General features: G+C 41.1%; 1 protein-coding gene across 1 annotated transcript; it reads left to right on the top strand.

Annotated features, from left to right (window-relative positions):
• The first annotated feature begins 1,314 nt into the window (after positions 1–1,314).
• Positions 1,315–4,338, top strand: LOC112230441 (transmembrane protein 121-like). Its single transcript, XM_024396753.2, has one exon. It carries the CDS (start codon positions 2,941–2,943, stop codon positions 3,967–3,969), a length of 1,029 nt encoding a protein of 342 aa, XP_024252521.1. The 5' UTR covers positions 1,315–2,940; the 3' UTR covers positions 3,970–4,338.
• The last annotated feature ends 12,785 nt before the right edge of the window (positions 4,339–17,123 follow it).

The raw sequence follows: 17,123 nt of genomic DNA, 5'->3' as shown, positions 1-17,123 counted from the left end.
AGTCTGTCTTTGCTTCACTGGTGTTTAGATAGTTTAGTATAAGCATTCACGGCAGGGAGAGTGCCTGGAGTCAATGACACGCGATCCAATAAACTGATGGCCGGTGGCGGTGGCTTTCCCGACACCCCACTCCAACCCCGATCAAGCCCCCCACCTGTGTGCTCATATTTGGGAGTAATGCATCACAGAACCTGTCCCCTGGGGGTTGTCTTAACAGTCCGATGTTCGGATTTATGCCAAGTGATCAAACATGCCTTATTAGCATAGCGTAGCCTAGCGCTGGGGCTAACGCTCCACCACACTGGCTCAAAGACCTAGTGTGGCGCCAGCCCTCCATCTCTCCATCCCCATTTATTATTACATGCTTAATTAGCCTAGCGAAGCGCTGGGACTAAGCAGCTAGCTCCTTCACACACTGCTAGCCCTCCCTCTTGCCCATTTATTATTTACGCCTGACGATCCCACTGTTAATTCTGGAAAAGAGGAGTCTTTCATCAATAATGAAAGAGCCTGTCTTTCCAAAAAGAGAGATTGTGATGTTGAGGTACAGGTTATGGCTTGTAATGAGTAAGGCATGTATTATCAGCCATAGAAATATGATTTCTGGAACAGGCATCCTCATTTAAGTCAATGTTCAGGTCAATGTTCCATGATTCTATTTCTAAGTTATTGACGATTCTATTTCTATGCTCCCCTGTCGTTATTGTTATAAATTGTGTATAATTGCACCACACATTTTGGATGGACGGTGATATAATTAAGTGCTCTGAGTATCTCTTGTCTCTCATCCCTGTGTTCCCTTGAAGAAATCAGTGCAAAGGTTCTGAAAGAGCAGCCAAGGCTTAGCTTCCCCCTTCTCCTCTCTCTCTCTCACACACACACACACACACACACACACACACACACAGGGGGCCGCTGGAGGGGACGTGTGTGTGAGGGTGTGTGTCACTAGTCTCAGTGGAGTGTGTGTGTGATTTGTGTGTGTGGGGGTGTGTGTCACTCGTCTCAGTGGAGTGTGTGTGTGATTTGTGTGTGTGGGGGTGTGTCACTCGTCTCAGTGGAGTGTGTGTGTGTGATTTGTATGTTATTGAATCCCCCCCCGAGCGTCTTTGCCCTCCCCTGATAAAAGGAGGATCTCGACATCTGAGGGGTTGGGTGGACTTCACAGCAGGGATCAGTCACTCTGAAGGAGAGGGACGAGGGCTTTAAAGAGCATGGGCCAGGAGGGGAAAAGAAGGGATGAAAAAAGAGAAGAGCATTTGATGGCAGGAAGCAGCTCACACATGACCATCACCATCGCTCCCTTACATCCCTATCTCTCTTTCCCTCGCTCTCTCTCTCGTCCTGCAGCTGTGGCTTTCTGAGCATGCCTCTTCGCAATCCAACGGCTGAGCGCACACGAGTGGGGGAAGGAAGAGAGGCAAGAGAGGAGGGGCGAAAAGAGATTCCAGCAGACCTAGTTTGGGAAGGCACAGACAAACAGAACCTCGAGTAGGAGCAAGGAGGGCAAATATTTAGATATTTTCACATTAGAGGACATTTGATACAGGGAGAGTTGACAATGCTGTGGCAATGTGATGGCCATTCGCAACTCCTTTTCGGAGGGGGAAAGAAGATGACAAAGGAGGGAAAAGGGCTTTTCGTTGATGGCCGTGTGTGTGTCTCAATGGGCAGTAGGGCACGTCCGGCATTCGAGGGTTGACCGCACTCCGGTGGACATTCTAGGACACTCACCTAGAACAGATAGTTGATCAAAGAGACACATTATTTTTATCGTTCCGCATGAAGAGCTTTCGGTTGTCAAGGGGAGAGAGCATCTTTGAAGTGAGAGCACTTGTTATTGAAAAGGACAAGAGGCTTGTTGTTTTTCAGGGATTCAACTTGAAAGATAAACTTTTATCAGTCCTTTCTTTTTGAGGTTGCACACACAGGTCCCTGTTCCCGTTTGTGACTCAAAAGGGGGAGTTCGGGGGAGGATTTTGTGTGTCAGCGGAAAGACACCATTGGAATCGCAGTTGTTCATTTCCTTTTGTCAACACAATATATTGGGAATATCACAGTGTTGGGAACGTGTGAGGATTACAATGGAGACGAAACCTATCATTTGTGGCAGTGGACATTCAATACTCAAATAATGAACCAAATCCATCATGTTTTTTCACTCCGTGCCACTGTATGGAATTAGTGCTGGAGTTCCCAATTCCACATTGGCATCCAACCGGAAATGTAACGCTGCGAATCCTTATGATTGATTGTGACTGGAGATGTAAGTGTAAGTGCATTGCTGAAACCAGTGGCGCTTTTTCTTACTGCTCGGGAAGAGCTTTTTATGCGGCAGCTTATCTACAATGTCCAACATCTAAAATGATATCAACCACTGACAGAATTACACGAACATTAAAGTAAGAGCAATTAAAGTAGAGCAATTCCCAGTTACTGCAAATACTAAAGGACTACAAATCAATGACGTGGAGGTATTGTGTTTAGAGTGTAGAGTTTTAGAGTTAGGGCAAAAACTATTGGCAGTAAGGATTTTTTTTAATTACAGTCCCTAGGCAGCAATGCGGTTTCAAAGTTACTCAGCTTGACTGTTTCCCTGCTTGCTAAGTACTGAATAGAGGTTGAAGGACAACTATTCATGTTTACGAGGGTATTTTGGGGGAACTGATGGCAGGTCATGCAAGTGGACCTGACTTTGTACTCATCTGATAGGACTAAAACTATCTGAACCAACTGGTGGTATATACCTGATTCAACCAACAGGACTAAAATGAACTGATGAACAGAGACAGTTACCACACGTTTATTATAATACACAATCCTCTTTGAACCCAGGTTTTTGCTTTGACCCACAATCTTCATTTATTTGATATTTTATTACATTGGTTTCACTTCTTTCTTGGACCTATTTTTCTCTTTGACATTCGCAACTTGGCCAGTATGGTGCCACCACCGCCCACCAACAAGCCTCATGTGTGCTTGTCGGCCATCTTGATCATGGGTAGCATGGCGCTGATGGACGCCTACCTGGTGGAGCAGAACCAGGGGCCCAGGAAGATTGGTGTGTGCATCATGGTCCTTGTGGGGGACATCTGCTTCCTCCTCGTCCTACGCTACGTGGCTGTGTGGGTGGGTTCCGAGGTGCGGACCTCCAAGCGTGGCTACACCATGATCCTATGGTTCTTCTATGTCTTCGTCCTGGAGATCAAGGTCTACTTTGTCTACCAGAACTACAAGGCCGAGGACGGGAAGAGGGCAAGTTTGGACGGTTGGACTGGCGGCGGCGTGGACGGGGTGGCACGGAAGGCGCTGACATTGCTTCTGTCCATCTGCGTGCCCGTCGTCTACATCACGTTGGTGGCCATCGACCACATGGAGTACGTGCGGCCGCAGAAGAAGAAGGAGGAGATCCGGTGTCGACTCTTCTGGGTGGTGGTGGACTTGCTCGACGTCCTGGACGTGCAGGCCAACCTATGGGAGCCTCAGAGGAGAGGGCTCCCCCTATGGGTGGAGGGACTCATGTTCTTCTACTGCTACATCCTGCTGCTGGTGTTGCCGTGCGTGTCGCTGAGCGAGATCAGCATGCAAGGGGTGAACATTGTGCCCCATAAGATGATGCTCTACCCGATTCTCAGCCTGGTGACTATTAACATTATCACTCTCTTCATTCGAGGCGGGAACATGGTTTTCTATAGGGACTCCAGGGTGTCTGGGATACTGATGGGTAAAAATGTGATCGCCATTGTTCTTAAGACGTGCAGTTTCGTCCAGTATCGGAGGCATCTCGGTGAGGTCCCGTCTCCCGCTCTTGGGGTAGAGATGCAGAAGAATTGCGTTGTCCACGGCCCGAAAGTGACTATGCCTGTGCCCATGCCGATGCCCATGCCACCCCAAGTAGTGATTCAAGACTTCACAAAGTTTCCTGAAGAGATGGTGTGTGTGAGTGACACAGAGGTTGAGCAAACGTGACACAGGTCTTGGTGAGAAAGTGATAAATATACATAACATATTATAAGCTTTATTATAGGACATTATAAAAGACTAATTCATGCGTATAACAAGGGCTTCAGTAAAGTGTTACCAGAACAGTTGACACAAGGAAGCACTGTGTACGGTCACAACAAGGTGTTGCACCATTTCCTAGGACAAGGGAGAAAATGACTATAGGGAGAAGTGAATGTGTCCCCCCAATGATGATGATCTAATGGAGAAAAAAAAAAATATATGAAAGGATCTTCTTAAGTATTGGACCCTTTTATTAAATGTTTGCCTAAAATGACATACCGAAATCTAACTGCCTGTAGCTCAGGACCTGAAGCAAGGATATGCATATTATTGATACCATTTGAAAGTAAAACCTTTGAAGTTTGTGAAAATGTCAAATTAATGTAGGAGAATATAACACATTAGATCTGGTAAAAGATATTAAACAAAAAAACATGTGTTTTCAATTTTTTTGTTCTGTTCCATCATCTTAGAAATGCAAGAGAAAGGCCATTAAATCGCATAGGAGTTTAGGTGCAATTTAGATTTTGGCCACAGTGGCAACAGTGTTTGTGCAAAGTTTCAGACTGATCCAATGAAGCATTACATTACTGCACAAAATGCAATTGTATCAAAATGCAATTGTATCAAGTCTGCCCAAATGTGCCAAATTGGTCAATTTATATATTTTCAAGTACATAACTATAGAGAACATTCAAAAATGATGAATGAAAATATTTCAATTTACACACTCCCAGGAATGTTATAAATGATGGATAATTAGCTTCCCTAAAGAAAAGACACTAACCTTCACACATCTAGATGGCCAGGTGTGGTGGGTGTGTTGGGCCAGACACAGCAGGGGTTCAAATTGTAGAACCCAGAACCCAGCAAGATTACTGAATGTAACTACATTATTTACCTTCTGAGGTTGAATGTATCAAACCAGTTGCCGTGATACATTTTTGTTGTTGTTGTGTCCTCTCCTCAAACAATAGCATGGTATTTTTTCACTGTAATAGCAACTGTAAATTGGACACTTCAGTTAGATTAATCAGAATTTAAGCTTTCTGCCCAAATAAGACATGTCTATGTCCTGGAAAGTTGGCTGTTACTTACAACGTCAGTCTAGTCACATTAGTGCACGTTAGCAACAACCGTCCCGGTATAGGGACACCGATCCCCTAGAGGATAGGGATACTTATATTTTAATAAGATGTTGTGCAGAACAAAGTATGATGTATCTTTTAACTTGGGGATGATTTGTTACTCTTTGTGCACCTGTAAAACTACCTAAAAATATGAATGTGCTGGATTCTGGATAAAGTAAATGAAAGACATTCCGCACACTCTACTGAAAATGTCTGTGTTTATTATTTATTTCAGCATTGTAGAGGCAGTTCAATGAACAGTAGAGTACTTTTACTCTGACCGGTCCTCCTTTCCAAACTGTTTTTGTTCTAATGCTGTTTGAGTGTCAATGTGAACCATTTGTATTGACTGACTTGTCTTTGATAAATGAGCCCTGCATTGAAAGAGTTCAGGTTGTGATTGTTATGTGTTCTGCATTCGATTAAGCGATATGCGTAACACTGAAGAGCTTTAAAAGAAAAAGGAACAATTTGAAGCATTTTCTTTTCCAATAATTTTTTATTTTGCTAAGAGAAGTTGACTTTTTTCTTAGACGATTTCTTACTGTTCACTGTGGTCAACAAAATAAGATTGAAGAAAAGACTTTAATGCGACTGGTATATGTGTCTTTGAAAATAGGCCTTTATCAAATATGTTTTGACAATGAAAATGGGCGATGCCCGCTAACTTGTTCTGACACGTCCTTATGAAGCTGAGCTTTTCAGCTTAGTTGTATGTGTATGACTACAAAGACAGACATTTGTAATGAAAGAAGAATATGGTGGAGAAATGACAAGATTATGTTATAATACTGTTATTAATACTATAATACTGTTATGCTGTCAAATGGTTGTTTTATGCAAGAACTTTTTCATCTGTATGTGTTCTACTGAGGATGGGCATCTGGGAGATTGAAAACTGACAGAAGATTTACGATGTCTTTGGGTGATAAGCCTAACAAGACCATAGCATGAGTTAATGTTTCTATACTGGGGTACCAGAGGGAGATGGCTCCAGTGTGGAGTTGGGGGCCAGACCCTGGTCTCTACACAATGAGAATAGTCTTGACAGCAGATACTGTTTGCTGTGAATTATTAGTATCTTTCATACAAATCCGAACTTTGTGACCCAATCATACATCTGTGATTTGTCATGAACATCCAGGAGGATGGACTTTGCTATAAAATGCTGTGGCTTAGTCCTGCTGGTTGGGCTCTCAGCGAATCACCTACAGGAGGGTTGTTGGCAAGCTCCATTACTGCAGTAATTAAATAATAAAGTTGACTTGTTTTGAAGAAATGTAAAAGTCTCTCCTTTTGATTAGAATAATTCCAACAAGACGTTTTATCAAAGAGAGATATTCTACACACATTCGTGATCAGACAGAGAAATCACAAGAAAACTTCTGTCCCGTGAAAACTACATATTTTTATAATTGAGGCAGGGCTGTTCTCTTCACTTCCTCCATTCACCGTTGGAAGATGGGTTCTCATTTTTCAAAAGTCAAATTTCAGGATACAGTGGGTGAACAAGAATTTGATACACTGCCGATTTTGCAGGTTTTCCTTCTTACAAAGCATGTAGAGGTCTGTAATTTTTTATCATAGGTACACATCAACTGTGAGAGACAGAATCTAAAAGGAAGAAGAAGGATGAGTACAACCCCAAGAACACCATCCCAACCGTGAAGCATGGAGGTGGAAACATAATTCTTTGGGGATGCTTTTCTGCAAAGGGGACAGGACAACTGCACCGTATTGAGGGGAGGATGGATGGGGCCATGTATCGCGAGATCTTGGCCAACAACCTGCTTCCCTCAGTAAGAGCATTGAAGATGGGTCGTGGCCTGGGTCTTCCAGTATGACAACGACCCGAAACACACAGCCAGGGCAACAAAGGAGTGGCTCCGTAAGAAGCATCTCAAGGTCCTGGAGTGGCCTAGCCAGTCTCCAGACCTGAACCGAATAGAAAATCTTTGGAGGGAGCTGAAAGTCCGTATTGCCCAGCGATAGCCCCGAAACCTGAAGGATCTGGAGAAGGTCTGTATGGAGGAGAGGGAAAAAATCCCTGCTGCAGTGTGTGCAAAACTGGTCAAGAACTACAGGAAACGTATGATCTCTGTAATTGCAAACAAAGGTTTCTGTACCAAATATTAAGTTCTGCTTTTCTTATGTATCAAATACTTATGTCATGCAATAAAATGCAAATTCATTACTTAAACATCATACAATGTGTACTTGTTTTAGATTCTGTCTCTCACAGTTGAAGTGTACCTATGATAAAAAATTACAGACCTTACAGACCTTTGTAAGTAGGAAAAATATCAAATACTTGTTCTCCCCACTGTACATAAGAAAAACTATATCAAGTGCATAATTAATCCAAATACCTTGAATTTGGCAATCAGTGCTCCCTCAAAATATAAGGGCATGACCCCTCTGCATTCAGAATGGCTAGAGAATATATTCCGAACAGTATGAGCTCTATGTTTGAGAAATGCCCAATACACCATATAAAAATTCTGTTTACAGTTTTCTCAGAAAGACCATGCTGCATAATTGGTGTGGTATCCATGGCTACCCAATATCTTGTAATGACTGATATCTGCAGTATGAGGAAGATAAGTCCATGATTATATAACTGTCGCTAGCGAGATCATCACATTTCCTTCTGTATTGTTCTCTGGATATTGTTTTACAATGCCTTTACAACAGCACTCTTTGTTTTGCGGTTACGCTTTGAACCCTTAAAAGCACATTATTTATAGGGTAAGTATTACAATATGCAGGCAATGTTCCAACTAAATATTTCAGCTCGCAATTCATCCCTCGCTTTTTGGACCCTTAGGGGAAAATAATAAAATATGATAAACTTCATTTAAATATGATCAAGGGCAAAGTTTACACTGCTGCTTGGCAGTTGTTCATGTTTTAGGAGGCGTATGTTGCTGAGGTTGTCTATAAGGAATGGGTGAATGAAAGTGGAGTGGTCTTGAGGTCCTCAGACGGGTACAAATCTGACCCGTACTCACACATATTATATATGCACAAATACAGATGCAGTATTGTTTTTGCACGCGTTACATCATGGCACGGCACGCCACACTCGCCTGCGTCAAAATCACCTGAAAGACATTTCAATAACAAATGCCATTCATCCTCATCATCACCAAGGAAATTACATTACCTTGTGCAAGTTTTTCTTTTGACCCATAATTTCACTGCAAAAACTGATGTTTGCCCAAAAGACACAAACATCACACTGCAAGTCTGCAGTCAAATACCCAATACCTATGAGGAATACCTATGTGAGAATGCTGTTCATTGACTACAGCTCAGCGTTCATGAATTTCTGTAAATCCTCTGGCGCAGGAAAATTCTCAGCAACAGCAGAGTGATCAAATGAAGAGCACACATCTGTAGTCCCCTCCAAGCTTGGGACCCTGGGACTGAACACCTCCCTCTGCAACTGGATCCTGAACTTACTGACAGGCCGACCCCAGGTGGTGAGGGTAGGCAACAACACCTCCGCCACACTGACCCTCAACACGGGGCCTGTCATGCCAAATAATGTCCCCTGGCCAAATAGTGTCCCCCTCTACGTCACAATAGAATTTGATAAACTATTTGCGTTGCTATAACAACGGTGTGATGACCTAATTGTCACGCCCTGAGCTTAGATTTCTATGTTTTATGTATTATTTTGGTCGGGTCAGGGTGTGACGAGGGTGGGTATGCTTGTTTGTCCTGTCTAGGGTTTTTTGTATATCTAGGGGTGTTTGTTAGTCTAGGTTTATTATAGGTCTATGGTGGCCTGAATTGGTTCCCAATCAGAGACAGCTGTTTATCGTTGTCTCTGATTGGGGATCCTATTTAGGTTGCCATTTTCCATTTTGGTTTTGTGGGTTATTGTCTATGAGTAGTTGCCTGTCAGCACTTGTTAGTGTAGTGTCAGGGTTGTTTTTTGTTTCTTTGTTAGTCTGTTTAATGTTTTTCCTTCATTGAAAGAAGAATGTATTCTTATCATGCTGCGCCTTGGTCTCCTTGTTATGATGAACGTGACACTAACGATTAGCATTCTGGAGATCATTACAGCCTAAATTACGTTATTTTCATCATCTCTATGCAAACAAGGCTGATTTCTGCCGCAATTTCACTGTTTAAACCAGTTATGTTAAGTTAATAAAACGAAAACATTAATTCAAACTACTTTTGGTACCTTGTTTAACATTACAACATGAAATCCATGTCTTAGACATTTCTACGTTTCGGGAAATGGCAAAGAAAATGTGTAATCTGCTTGACACATTAAAGTTACTTACCTTACAGATCACAAAGAAGGTTAATTTCCACTCCATTCATATGCAAATCAGTTTGATTCAAACACTGGTTTGTCTGGCTGTCATGTTTATATTTGAACCTGCCTTTCCCTTGTCTACACTGAAATAATATCATTTCAGTATTCCTCTATTGTGATTTTTTTCTATCTTGTATAGCTCATATATGGATCTATTGTAGGTCCTAGGATACAGCAATGAATAACGTGGAACAAATAAATACCATCAAAATACCACCTTACAACTTACAAAAATGAACACCTTTTGTGAAACAGCTATGAAAACCAACCTGGCAATATTTAAGATTTTAATACAAACTTTGTTAGGTTTTGGTACAGATTGTTTTTACATGGCAATCACAGACTAAAATACAGAATTCTGGTGTGTGGAATTCTGCCTGTCACTTGTTCTCAACAGGCAGCCAGTCTCAGAAGGGGGACTTGAAGAGGGAGACTGCAATGTCCAGACACTGCTGCTCTCTTTTTTTCTGAGTGTTTGCAGAGTGCTAGCGTTTTTAGTTCATCTGTGTATCTCACATATTATGTGCCCAGTATGAGAGCAAGAAAACTTTATTAGCAGATAATGACAACAACAGTAGTTAGTAGATGATGTAATGAAAAGTTGGGAGGGTGGTTGGTAATGGAGGACATCAGGTGGATCCACGTCTGGGTGTTGGGCAGAACCCCTAGGTCCTGGGGAACAGGAGCAGAGTTAAAGGGAACAGGGTAGGAGACAATTTGAGAAAATTTGATGGATTAGTGTAGTGTTATTAACAGCGGGCAATCATTTGTATCTGGTATAAAACCTCCACTTCCTTCTCAGTCCGTGCCTGAAGGTAGTACTCAAAGGCGTTCTGATCTGGTTGGACAATTTCCACCACACCAGGTGGGGTTTCAATGATCTGAAAGTACGTTATACAAAAATAGCAATAGACAAACAACGACACTAAGTCATATCACACATTTGAAAGACTACAGTATATGCAATAATTATATGTACAATTGTATTGTTTACCTCAGTCAACAGCTGCGGCTCCCGTCCATACCTGGCCTGGATGCTGCTGTTGTGTGCAAAGAGAATTACCTTCAGGTTGTTCTCCCACCCTTCCTGGTACCAATCTAGGGACTAGCCCATGGCAGTCTGGTTGGTCCACTCACCAAACCTAGAGGATGGGGTAGGAAAGCGATATCTATTGACAATGTAAGATATTGAAATATGTCTGATTATGTACCATGGAAAAACTAATTGTAAAAAAATTATAAAACAAACCATTGATGATAGAATATAACCTTTAACAGCCGTACCTTGTTCCAGCATTCATGACCTCAGTCACTCAAGATGACCTCAGGAGAACCGTGGGCGTTAAAGATAGTCCACCATCGTCTTGGAAGTGGCCTCACTAGTCTCGTCCTTAATGGATATTATTCAAAACGAAAATCTATTTTTAATGGGTTACAGAAGGGAATTTAGAGTTAAGCACATACTCTTCCTTTACTGACCTTAATGGGTATTGCCTCCATCCACTTGGTAAAGTGATCGGTCGCAGGCAGGCACCAGCTGTTGCCATTCCTGGATTTCGTGAAGTGTCCGATGAGGTCAACCCCTAACATTTAAAGTGTTAGAGAGAAGATTACTTTATTCTTACCCGTATCTGTGTTATACAGTCTGAAGATTTTCGTATTTGTAAGGATACTGACACGCACACACACACGCACACACACGCACACGCACACACACACACACACACACACACACACACACACACACACACACACACACACACACACACACACACACTATAATATTGAATTCTGCTGTGGTCAAATGAAGAAACCATTACAAAACAATTTATCAGGGCAAAATTTGAATTGGGACACTTACCGATCATGTGCCATGGTCCATGGTGAGATAAATTTGATGGGCTCAAACTCCAGCGCCACAGTCTTCGCCCTCTCAAACTTCTGGCAGGCTAGACATGGTACTGACCTTTAAGCAAAAAGTGACAAATTGAATCATTGTGTGCTCTCTGATATATTCATTGAAATCATAATAATTTCAGATATAATATTATGTGGTTGATAAACAAAAATGTTATTTCACTTGCCCAGCTGTCTACCCACTTGACAATTCCCCATCAAAAGAAGCATAGGTTTAATTTGGCATTCATGCATTTCACCCCAAAATGTCCAAAATGCACTTCTGTCAGCATGGCCTCCTTCTCCTCCTTAGTAACAATCACCATCCTGTGTGGCTGGCCATCCTACCCCGTAGGTATTTCACCTTTATTTATTAACCAGGTAGGCTAGTTGAGAACAAGTTCTCATTTGTAACTGCGACCTGGCCTATTACTGAGGTTAAGTTAAAAAAAATATCTAGAGATGTCACGGTCGTCCTCCTCTTCATCTGAAGAGGAGAGGCGAGAAGGATCGGAGGACCAAAATGCGGCATGGTATGTGTTCATCATTAATTTTAATTTAAAAAACACTGAACATTGAAACCCTATACAAAAACAATAAACTAAATAACAACCGTGAAGCTAATGCGAACTGCACTGAAACAAGCAATCTACATAGACAATCACCCACAAACAAACAGTGCAACCCAGACTACCTAAGTATGATTCTCAATCAGAGACAACTAATGACACCTGCCTCTGATTGAGAACCATACTAGGCCGAAACATAGAAATCCCCAAATCATAGAAAAACAAACAGACTGCCCACCCCAACTCACGCCCTGACCATACTAAATAATGACAAAACAAAGGAAATAAAGGTCAGAACGTGACAAGAGAACTTAAATTTCTATTCTTGCACAAAATATAATATCTAAATTCAAGCACTTTCAATGACCCAATGTCTATTTATGTCTATTTTCAAAAACTTTCAAGGAAGGCCCTGATTTTTTTCAAATTTTCACAAACTTTCAAGGATTTCATGGACCCGTGGGAACCCTGGCGTAACGTTAGATAAGAAATGTCATGACGGATTATTGGGACCGAGGTCAGAGGAGCAGACTTAGTCAATTACATAATTAGAGATGGTCTTGTTATGCTGCTGGAAATGTGACGGAATAACACTGTGAGGAAAACATCCACGCCAACACATTATGGTCTGGGTAGTCACAATGATGTAGAAAGTTTATTAGTGTGTGAATTAATGTGAGTAGGACATTTGAAGAATTCTTGCATTTCCCTTCCCGTCTGTTCTCTCAACGAGGGGTACTTTTGAATGAGCGCTGTGCACACATCCATGTATTGCCGGGTAGTGGAGTACATAAAGCAAAATAGAAACATACAAGATTACATTTAGACTAGCAATTCTGTTTGTAATACAAATTATATTGATTGTTGCCGTTGATTATCATCAAGTAAAAGTTGAGTATGTGCTATGCTAATAGCTGCAGTGATTATGACAAGACAATATAGAGAAGGAGAGTATGGAGGACAGGAGTAACAGCACCCAAACTTTACAATTTAACTGGACAGGGGCATAATAAAATGGGGACTGAAGGAGGATGGAAGGAGATGGAAAGAGTGAATCATGGGTTTAAATGAGGACTAACATTTCTCAATATTGAATATAAATTAGCTAGCTAAAGTTAGCTAACATTACAGAAACTTTAACTCGCTAGCTAGCTAGTTAGCTAACGTTGGCTAAAACATACCAACAATTATGCAACAATTACCAGGTAACATTACAGGGTATGTAGCTTGGCTAGATGATGAAAAACTTAAAACGCAGTCTCAAAAATAAATACGGGCTCTAAATGAATTACCTTGAATTGATTATGAGGTTTAATGTTTGATTTGCTACATTAAATAATTCAGTAATGACTCAAAAAGGTTATGGCAATCATCTGTTTTTATCACCAGTAAGAAACTGCTAGCCATTTGCTGCTAACAGCTGAGAACAGCTAGCTAACTGGTGAGAACAAAAACAGTCAACAACTTCGGGAGTACAGACCCCTAGAAATCGACCGATAGCGAAAGTAAGAACTGCCGAAAATGCACAGTCAAAGAGGAGAATATTTATTCTGTCAAGGAAACGTTTTTTTTTTATAGAGCCATACTAAGACAGAAGAAACGTGACAAATTGTGTGTAAATGATAACACATTAGTGCAGGACATGAAGACATTTATTAAAATGCTGGAAGTGAATGCTGGAATTAAACAATTAACTAAGCAAATGAGCAAAATCTAGGTAGGCTAGTTGAGAACAAGTTCTCATTTGCAACTGCGACCTGGCCAAGATAAAGCAAAGCAGTTCGACACATACAACAACACAGAGTTACACATGGAATATATACAGTGTTCGGCCCCCTTGAACTTTGCGACCTTTTGCCACATTTCAGGCTTCAAACATAAAGATATAAAACTGTATTTTTTTGTGAAGAATCAACAACAAGTGGGACACAATCATGAAGTGGAACGACATTTATTGGATATTTCAAACTTTTTTAACAAATCAAAAACTGAAAAATTGGGCGTGCACGTGAGAGCACGTGGTCAAGACACCGATCTTCTCCACGCCACCTGGTAGGAGTGGTGTGGAAATAATAATTTTTATTCATATGGAATTTTTCACTTTTTTTTTTTATCTTGTTGAGTTGTTTTGAGTTATGTGCTATGTGCTAATATGACGCAAATTCACTAGGTAGCTAACCAACAAAGGATAACGATTTATTTCAGAGCCAAGAAGTGCTTATTGTGCAAATGTATTTGTTTTCAAAATAAAATTGGAGACAAAATATAAATGACATGTCAATAATCACATGATTGTAAACCAACCCCATCTGTTTCCTAACTCTTGGATGAGCGCACATGATTTTGGTAAGTAAACATTCCACCCATTTATGGATACTCACACACACAGAGCATAGAGAGCAGGGGGCAGCGCAGTGAGCTGGGGAGAGAGCGAGACCAGCAGCTATTTCATTTTGGAAGAAGCAATAGGTAGGGCCCTTGAAAACTCAATGGTTTTCAAAAAAATAAAATAAAAATAGCCAATCTATAATTCACATGTTGATATTATGTAATCAGACCGGCCCCAGCACGATTTCGAACACCGACGGATGTCTTCATCGAATTAGGTAGGGTAGGGTCTGAATATTGCGGGCATGGAAGGGGCTCGCACACTCGCACACACAAACTTGCAGAGTGAACTCATCAACAGCAGTTCGGTTGTCTTGAGTCATCCTCTTGACTCTCCCTCCCATCATCCTCATTGTTCACCCTAGTCATGGGTTGAGTCATCACCGACTTCACTGAGATGGGAATCTAATGTCTTACTGTCGGCACTCCTTGCTCTCATGGGTCTCTGTCATGTTGCTATAGTTACATTTCATTCCAGTAATAACAGTATCAGTGAACCAACACAGAGAGGCATATACTCCTTGTACAACAACAACAAGTGATGACAAGGACTGAAGGGTGGGGGCTGCCATATGTAGTGATTTTAGTTGCAACAGAAATTGACTGTGAATTTAATCATTAATGGGACTTAAATACTATTTTCCGTACATGCACTATTTATTTTTATTTTTTTTCCGTACATGCACTATTTTCCGTACATGCACTCACTGTTCCAAAATATGATTGTTAAGCAAAACAGGACAGTTAACACGTGGTGCCTTATAATTATCTATAGGCTATGTTTCAACTTGTCAATTTCAAATTATTTTCTAACAAGTTTTATTTCCTAACAACAGTTTGAATTAAGGTGTGTTCCGCCTCGTCATTAATTTACATTGAAGTATCCCATTTCAGTGTTGCGGACAATTTATGTTTGAGGCTTTACTGAGCCGGACAAACTTCTCTCTTTGAGGAGAGCCCAAGCACTTCCCTAGTGTTTCCGCAGATCAAGTATGCAGACATTTGCGCAGTCTTGCACGAACTGGCACATTTTCTGGCTGGCATTTACAGTTTTATTCACCATGTTTTCAAGTACTGGTGACAACTAATGCATTCTGATTATTGCATAGATTATAATGGACACCTAGGATGTGTGCAAAATACTTTTTTGAAGATTGTAATGATTATAATGAGCTAACGCTAAGCTATTTTCCAGCTATGTGTGGCGCCATGTTTGTTGACATTATACAATGCATTCTGGATGTCACGCTCTGGGTGTCACTTCTGTGAATGTCTGAACATTGCGTCCAAAAATTAACAGGTCACATTCAGGACATAACTTTGTAAGGACTATGTTAGTGCAAAATGTTTCTGTGAAAAAACAGTGGCCAGCTCAAATGCTGACTATTGCGTCAATCAAAACTGGACATTGTAAATAAGCATTCTAATCACACAACCACAAAAATAAGTTTAAAGAGCTAAAGGAAGTCCCACCCTTTTTTTCATGGAAAATTTAGTTTAGAATTTTGCATCATTTTCAATTCAGAATAATTTTCTGTTGGCACTAATATCACTTCATTCTGACATTACCTGAGGTATTTGTATATAACGGGACTGCTGAATAAACTGTAGGTTGTTCTTTCTTCAGCTTGGCTTGTAATATGATAGCAAATTGACAATTTCATTGTTTTGTATGCTGCACTGGCACAAACTTAAACCTTAAAAAATAAATGAGCAAAGATATACAGTAAGCAATTAGACCGTTTCAACTTGAGGTTTGTATTACTTACACTACATGAGTATGTTGAACATCTCATTACAAAATCACGGGCTTTGATATGGAGTTGGTCCCCCCTTTGCCGCTATAACAGCCTATACTTTTCTGGGAAGGCGTTCCACTGGATGTTGGAACATTGCTGCAGGGACTTGCTTCCATTCAGCCACAAGAGCATTAGTGAGGTCAGACTCTGATGTTGGGCAATTAGGCCTGTCTCTCAGTCCAATTCATTCCAAAGGTGTTCAATGCGGATGAGGTGTCATAACTCTCCTGTGACGATCTGAAGGATCAGTGGGTCCGCTCTACAGCGTGCTCTCTCTCTTGTAGAGGGGGAGATTGGGAAGTCGGCTGTTTTATGGGCGGTCATAAAATACGCTGCCTCCATGCTCTGTAGTGTTCAAGATTGGAATGTAAACTATGGAACACCGAGAGACCCTTGGACATCAAAAGTTTGAATAATTAAACAATATTTATACATTTGAGAATGTGGGAGTGGTCCGTGGACACCTAAGGGACAGTCATGACGAGTGTGTTTAATTTGGTGATCTCATGAAAGACAGGAAACACTCACTACTGTGTCTTTGGTTGTGTACACTTCCTAATTGTGGGGTTTACATCTAAATATTGTGTAAAACATATGATTACATATGAAACTATTTGTGAAAAGATTAAATGTAATGTTAGCCTTCTAAATGATAGTATGGATTTTCATATAACGTTTAACTAGTCGTGAAGCCAGACATCACATTAGGCGTCATATAACCCCTTCTTCCACAGAGTGTAAAGCCCACTTCTTACAAAATGTACATTAAGTAACACTGAGACGGAGTCCCCACATTAGAATGGCTACAACCAAGGACAAGAACAGTTGAAATGGAACAATTTTGCAGACTGCAGCTGTAAATACTTTAGTCTGGTAAATGCATTCGACCTAAGAACAGTTCCAAATGGTCCTCTGAAGCATTGTAACAACTACAACACACTGTGACTCCTGGGGAACGCAACCAGAGACTTTTCTGTCGACTCTCTCCAGCAGACGGACC

The sequence above is a fragment of the Oncorhynchus tshawytscha genome, linkage group LG32, assembly GCF_018296145.1.
Source record: "Oncorhynchus tshawytscha isolate Ot180627B linkage group LG32, Otsh_v2.0, whole genome shotgun sequence".
Classification (NCBI taxonomy): Eukaryota; Metazoa; Chordata; class Actinopteri; order Salmoniformes; family Salmonidae; genus Oncorhynchus; species Oncorhynchus tshawytscha.
The sequence above is the reverse complement of the archived record's forward strand: the minus strand, read 5'-3'. Positions and strand labels throughout refer to the sequence as shown.

Coding starts and splice junctions, on each gene's coding strand:
- LOC112230441 (XM_024396753.2), top strand. CDS start 2,941: ATGGTGCCACCACCGCCCACCAACAAGCCTCATGTGTGCTTGTCGGCC.